This window comes from Triticum aestivum, chromosome 5D (assembly GCF_018294505.1).
Source record: "Triticum aestivum cultivar Chinese Spring chromosome 5D, IWGSC CS RefSeq v2.1, whole genome shotgun sequence".
Lineage (NCBI taxonomy): Eukaryota > Viridiplantae > Streptophyta > Magnoliopsida > Poales > Poaceae > Triticum > Triticum aestivum.
In genome coordinates, this window is record NC_057808.1 from 322478988 (window position 1) to 322486115 (window position 7128).

At 47.6% G+C, this 7128-nt stretch overlaps 1 protein-coding gene across 2 annotated transcripts; it reads right to left on the reverse strand.

Annotated features, from left to right (window-relative positions):
- Positions 1-3968: 3968 nt before the first annotated feature.
- LOC123121476 (protein TIFY 6b) lies at positions 3969-6889 on the reverse strand. Of its 2 annotated transcripts, none has more exons than XM_044541471.1 (7): positions 6152-6405; positions 5818-5978; positions 5455-5726; positions 5282-5366; positions 4833-5196; positions 4666-4723; positions 3969-4531 (listed from the first exon to the last, which is right to left on the reverse strand). In XM_044541471.1, the coding sequence occupies exons 1-7, from the start codon at positions 6222-6224 to the stop codon at positions 4327-4329; spliced, it is 1218 nt and encodes a 405-aa protein (XP_044397406.1). In that variant the 5' UTR covers positions 6225-6405; the 3' UTR covers positions 3969-4326. The 2 variants fall into 2 exon arrangements, with proteins under 2 accessions (XP_044397406.1, XP_044397405.1); XM_044541470.1 differs by lacking the exon at positions 6152-6405 and adding an exon at positions 6512-6889 and having other exon boundaries at positions 4063-4531.
- Between the last annotated feature and the right edge of the window lie 239 nt (positions 6890-7128).

The window sequence follows — 7128 nt, forward strand, 5'->3', positions numbered from 1 at the left end:
CAACACACAAAAGGACTTTGCGGTTACCCGGTTAACCATTGGAGCGTCAAACGACCTCCAAATGGCATGAAACTTGACAGGTGGTCTACCGGTGGTATACCAAGGCCACTTGACAAGACTCGGTCCATTCCGAGAATGTTCAACACCCGCTCACGAAAAGAAACAAGAGGGGGTGCGCCGGTGCATGTGGGAGTGCCGGATTGCAAAACGGACAACGGGGAAAATGCTCGGATGCATGAGACGAACACGTATGCAAATGCGATGCACATGATGACATGATCTGAGATGCATGACATGAACAGAATGCAAAAACGAAAGACAAAACCCGACCACGGAGGGAATATCATAACACATAGCCGAAAATGGCAAGAGTTGGAGTTGCAAATATGGAAAGTTACATCCGGGGTGTTACACCAGCATGTACTTAACTTAGCATCAAGGCCATGAAAACAGGAATCAGAACCGTATTAGATTTTAATCCCACACATACAAAATAGATAACACACAGACTGCAGGTACTACGATTATCAGATTGAACTTGTAATGCATAACAACTTCTGGTATTCAAATACATCACATGAAATACTGAGACAACTAGAAATGCAAAAAAGCTTGTGATGTTGAGGTTGAGCAAGGGACTTTTATTGTGAGGCGCAGCATCTTCAGCAACCTATCCATGATTCCACCTGTAGCATATAAGTAACTGAAAGTTTCAGATTGAATACAGTTGATATTGGAAAAATGATAGTACGGTAATTTGAAGATGCCAAGAAAATCTGTCACAACAACTGTAGGAGGATACGAATTTGAATACAAAGTTCATAGAGGTCAATGTTGAATTAATAAGACATTTGCAATCATTAGGAAGCCCTAAATAATTGGATGCAAGATCACCGACAGGGCACTACTGAAATATTTCAGTGTCTACATCTCTGTACTGAAAGTGCATTACTGAAATATTTCAGTGGCTACGTGTGTACTGAAACAGCACCACTGAAATATTTCAGTTGCTACATGCGTGTACTAAACCACACCACTGAAATATTTCATTTCGTACGTGCGTGTACTGAAAGTGAACCACTGAAATATTTCAGTGGGTACGTGCGTGTACTGAAAGTGCACCACCGAAATATTTCAGAGGCTACGTGCTTGTACTGAAACTGCACCACCGAAATATTTCAGTGGCTACCCGTGTGTACTGAAACTGCTACACCGAAATATTTCAGGGGTTGCGTGCGTGTACTGAAACTGCAGTACTGAAATATTTCAGTGTCTACCCGTGTGTAGTGAAATTGCATTGCACTACTGAAATTTTTCAGTGTGTACCCGTGTGTACTGCAATTGTACTACACAAATATTTCAGTGTGAACCGGTCAGTACTGAAATATTTCAATGCCTACAACTATCTACTAAACTTGCAGTATTGAAATATTTCAATGTCAACCCAGAGTCTATCACTCTAAACTGTGTACTGAACTTGTCTGGAGGCACTTCTTGCAGCCAAAATATTGCAAGTTCAATTTACACAGATTGCATCACGTAATTTGAACATAACTCTTGAGGTGACATACAAAATTTCCTATCATGGATACCACTCCAGCACATCAAAACATAGCAATGCTATATGCCTAGACTCATTCCAGCCTCGTCGATCAAACTAAGCTGCCATCCAGAGGCTACGGATTCAAGTACACAGGTAGTAAGAACATATTGCAGAGAATCAAATTAAGCAAGTGGCAAGTAATGATGAATGAAATTCAGCAATCTTCCCCTAAACATAGCTACGGCCGCCGTTCAGACGAGGAGAGCGGCGAGGGAAGCGTGGAGAATGGCGGGGAAGCGATGTCGCGACCGCTGTCCTCCTCCTCTTGCGCTTCGGAGTCATCTCCGACTCGGTTGGAGGCTCCACAATCTGCAACGGCACCTCGTGCACCGTGGATGCTCTACCCTGGATCTGAACCCCATCACCTCCGCCCGGTCCACAGGCTGGACGAATCGGCCTGCTCCATCGCCCAGAGGAGGATCTCGACCTTGTGCATCGGTTGTGCGGGTGGGGGGAGCTTTGCCCTCTCCCTGCTCGTCATTTGCTTCAAAGTGGCCATTGCCATCCAGTTCATCTGCAATATGTTGTGAAACCAAGAACGGATCTCCATCAACCTGGCCATCTTGACCTGGTCGCCGCCGGCGATCTCCATGAAGTCGGCGTTCTCGCCGCCGGCGATCTCCACGAAGTCGGCGTTCTCGCCGCCGTCGATGTGCTCGATCTGCTGCTCCATCGAGGATCTTGCGTGGATGGAAGAGGAGGGTGGATGTGGAAGATGAGAAGAGCAAAGTTGCGGCCGCGAGAAGGAGGAGAAGGCTAGGAGATGGCCGCGGTTGCAATGGTGATGGAAGAGGGGAAGGAGCACGGCGGCGGCTTTGCATTGGACGAGAGGGGTGGCGGTTTTGCATTGGAGGAGAGGGGCGGCGGTTTTGCATTGGACGAGAGGGCCCCACCTTGTCATATATTTCCTAGGACTAAAATGCCCCTAGACTAATAGTACTTTCGAGTACTTTCATCCGCGTACTTTCGAGTACTATGTATGTATGCGCCGTTAGATCGAGACAAACGAACGGCTCCAAAAAATGCCAACTACTGTAAAAATTGTAATCTTAATATTTTGTCACCTAAACCCAATTTCTCATGACGTTACACTCTGTCCTTAGATGGGAGTATATTTTTTAAAAATGTTGCGACGCAGTAAGTACCACACTAAAAGAAGTGTAATAGACATGTTTATAATAGAAATAAACAACATGAGAGAAATGATAGAATTTTTAATACACATTCAAATTAACAGTCTATGAGAGGATGGACGATAGGTAACCAATAGCCCGGATCCATTTAACCCATTTCCTTTCTGTACTTGATACATGGGGGCATGGATTTTTTCTCCTGATGAACAGTAAAATCTGGGGGGAATAATAAGAGACAAAAAATGTTTTTTGAGCAACAAACATGTTTGAACGTTCCACTACGTGAATTTTCATGAAGAAAACACATTCACAACACTGATAGAAAAAAACAGTACTCCAAAAGGCTATCATTAAAAGCAATTTTTGCCTGCTCACCATGAATTCCATTGTTTCACAAAAATTTACACGTAGATAGAACACTAAGCAATCTTTATTGCCAAAATAGTACCATGAATTCCCTTGTTTCACAAAAATGTACACGTAGATAGAACACTAAGCAATCTTTATTGCCAAAATAGTTTATTGCTTCTTGAACCTTTCTACCTTTTTTTTCTTGTACTGTTTATGGCGGGTGCATCTGAGCTGGGGAGTAAATTAGCACCGACACTGAGATAACCTATATTCTCACACTTACCCTCGACGAGTGAGAGCCTTTTAAAGTGCTCGACCAAAAAAGGAACTGCACGTTAAAAGGGCCATTTTCTCAACCTGTGAGCTCAGCTGGGAAAATATCAGGAAACCCAAAGCAAGAATCACTAGTAGTACAAGCAATTTGGGGGCATCTTTCTTGGAATTCACAACAAAATGTACGTACTGTACGGTCAAAGTAAGCCCATGAAGCTATCGGTGTTCATCTGGGAGGTTGCAGAAATAAAACAACCAACGGAGAATAAAATAAAAAGGAAATAAAGAAAGATTCTTCTAAAAAGGAAATAAAAAAAAAGATAGAACATACAGTACATCCATTCGAGTACCATCTGGCATCCACAGTTTCAAGCAAAACCACTTAAATTATGGATGCCGGTAGTGGCTGGCCCAGGGTGGTTATCTGAATTCAGTGCTGACCTAGACAGATCTACAATTGGATATTCCCACAGCGCTATTGTGCACAAATGTGATCAGCGATGTGGTAGACCAGAGCGCCCGCAAGAGCTCAAGCATGCAACATCATGAAGCTTCCGTAGAAGTTGGTAAAAACAGAAGAACAAGAACCAAGAGAGCTTTGCAACCGATGGTGGAAATTTGTAAGCCTATAATTTCATACTGCTAAATTAACATGTTTCTTTCTTCTGCAATACAATGGGCGCAGGGGCAAAACAAAAAATAACAATCAAGAGTCTGCAAGCGACAGCTCCCTTGTTAGTTAGGTGGGGTGTTGCACCAGCTAGACCAGCATTACAGGTTGCGAGCTAACCAAAATAGAACACATCATAAACAAGAATAAGAGCATCATCCATAACATATATCATGCTGCCTGCCTTTCCCAATATCCCTTCCCTCCTCCTGCCTGCCTGGATGCAAAATCTTCTTATTACGGTTTTGCATCAGCCATCATGGTTGAATCTATGGACACCGGAAGATCATATCGGATCAGATGTGTAGTTTTGTACTCGGGGACTCCCCACTAAAGCTGATGTTCCTGGGCCGGCCTAGGCGCAGCGACTCTTCATGGTTGCTTGAGAAGGCGATCTCCGTGCACGACGAGGACTTGCTGTTGTTGTCGTTGGCGCTTCCGACCGTGTCGCTGCTCTCCATCGGGCTCTTGGCTGATGGATATGGCGCCGTAGTCGTCACTCTGCAAAATAAGCACGAAGACATGATGAATATCAGCCTATGATCACAAATACAGGCTATGGTATGTAGCTAGGTTCACTGGTAAATGTTCTGCAACACTCGGATAGTAAAGACTAAATTCTAAGGTTGTAGTACCTTTCTTTCCTTTTCTCCAAGAATCGGGCAAGGGATGCCTTACGTGCTTGAGGAACAGCTGAAATGAAAAATAACGACATCAATACATCATCCAGCGTATCAATTCAACAGATATACTCCACTAAACAACATCAAACAGCACAAGATGCACGCGTAAGCATCCATACCTCTTGGCATAATACTTGCAGCAGTGGTGGACGATAGTGTCACAGGATGAGTCGACGACGAGGTCTGACTTGTGGGAGGCACAACCAACTGGCCTGAAGATTTTGGCACTGCGGAATCGGTGTTGGAGCTAGATGTGCTCTTGGGGAGACATGCAGCTTGAGACATGATGGACATCGGTTTGGAAATGGCCGGCAAAGGAGGTGAAACACGCTGTGGTATGTGAGCTAGCATCTGCTTTGCAGGTGAAGCCTCAGGTGCTGCGAGTTTAGCGGGAGTGAAAAAGGTTGCATCTGGGCTGCGAGTAACAGTAGTGGGTGCAGTTGGAAGAGATCCTCTGCTAGCCAAGAACATAAGCTCCTGAGCCTGTAATGACAAGGAACAATTCTTCAGCTTAGCCAGCAAACCCAAAATGTCATGAAAATGTATTACCAATAGGAAGAAATTGTACCTTTTCTGCCGAGACGTTGTTGAATACATTGACAGAACCAGCGTAGAAGATAGTTAACTGCGCTGTCTTGGGCTTTGGCATGTCCCTTAACATACAAGACAAGTTAAAGTTCAGTTTAAAGTTGGATTTTACGGATAGTATTTTCAGCAAATCAAACAGGGCAAATTATCTACCTTGATTTATAGACACCAACAGTAGAAGCAGCCACCGCGTTGTTCATCGCAAAAGGTGGTTGTTTAAACGGGCTACCAGCAGCAACGCCATTCGGGAGGTTAGGCGAACTCTGAACCCTGAACATGGGATTGTTGGGATTGAACGGCGACGACATTGGAATCACTCTAGCACCATTAGGAGCATGCTGCTGCTGCGGAGGCTGCCCGCCGTAAGCCGCACGCGCGGCGGCGGCGTACTGCACGCTGCCATGGCTCTCAGCACCAAACGATCTCTGCACAGCATAGACAGAGCAATCAATCAACAAAACTGGCAGGCAAAACATGAACCGTGCATAAATCGAGAGCAGCAGCAGCTCCAGTTACCTGTGACGTCAGGACGCGGGAGGCCTGCTGCTTGGGGTACGCGAGCTCGCCCTGCTGCTCCTCCCTCGGCGCCGACCTGAAGGACATGACCGCCGGCGCGGCCCCGGCCCTGCCAGCGAAGGACCAATCCATGGGCGGCACTCCTCCTCCCCCAAAGTAAGCTGCAGATTGCAGACACAGACACAGAGACAATTCTCAGTTAGACTCGGACGACGGCGTACATATAGGGGGACGGACGCGCATGAGGCGAGACAGGCACGGATCCGTTAAACATCCCCATCCCAGCAGCGAGACGGAGGCTAATCGGAATCAGCAAAGCCACATGCGCGGCTACCGGAAAGATTTGGCGTGTCTCTCCGTCCCTGGAACCAGAACCGTCGCTTCCCCGAGGCGCTAACCCTCGCCATCCGCGGCAAGGGAGCCGCCGAAAGGAATTCGGCAGCCCATACCTAACGCGCTCTCTTTTGCCGAAAACAATAGGAGAAGATGGGGAGGGGAGGAAACTGAAAGAAAGGCGAGAAATAATTGAGCCCGCCCGGCACCGCCAGCAGGTGAATCAGGCGGGCAGACACGGCGTCGTGGCGGTGGCGCGACGATGTGAGAGCGGTTACGGGCATGGCCGCCTCCGCTGTCAATCCCGAGATTCGTTACGCCGAACTCGCCCAAATCGAGAAAGGGGAGGGGAGGGGCATACCTGACTCCTTTCTGGTGGCGTCGTCCTCGGCGGCGGCGCGCTGGCGCTGCTGCTGCTGCTGCTGCTGCTGCAGCTGCTCGTGGCCTATGGCGCCCAGGAAGTCCCTCTCCATCCAGCCGGCTCGGGAAAGGAGGCCGCGGATTTGCCTCCGATAGACGGGGAATAAATGGATTTCGTTTCTCACTCCCCTGAACCTTCCTTCCTCCTCTGACTCTCTCACTCCTCTGTGAACGAGCGAATGATGACGACGACGATGCTCTCCCTCTCCCTCTCTCCCAGCCTTGACCGTCTGCCTTTCCCCTCTCTCTCTCGAATGTATACTGCTCCAGTACTCCTGGCCAAGCCTAGCCTCTGGGCGGTGTGCGTGCGTGCGCTTGTGGTGCCGCTAATCGCTTGTTTATTTTCGGCCGTGGAGGTTAGATCGGGTGGGAGATGATTGATTAATTAAATAAATAAATAAACAAACAAACAAGATAAATAAACAAGCAAAACCGATTGATAATCAAGCGAGGGGAAAGGTGTGGCGAGCACGGCGGTGGGCCACCGCGGTGAGCGGATCGGGGCGCCCTCTCCTCTCGCGCGGGTCCCGCGGCCGCCTGCCACAGCCCGGTCGCGCC

Excerpts from the sequence above, each read along its gene's own strand:
- LOC123121476 (XM_044541470.1), bottom strand. The coding sequence starts at position 6,623 with ATGGAGAGGGACTTCCTGGGCGCCATAGGCCACGAGCAGCTGCAGCAG. Across the intron at positions 5,727-5,817 it reads CCCGCGTCCTGACGTCACAG|AGATCGTTTGGTGCTGAGAG; the intron begins GTAACTGGAGCT and ends TATGCTGTGCAG. Across the intron at positions 5,197-5,281 it reads ACAACGTCTCGGCAGAAAAG|GCTCAGGAGCTTATGTTCTT; the intron begins GTACAATTTCTT and ends TTGTCATTACAG.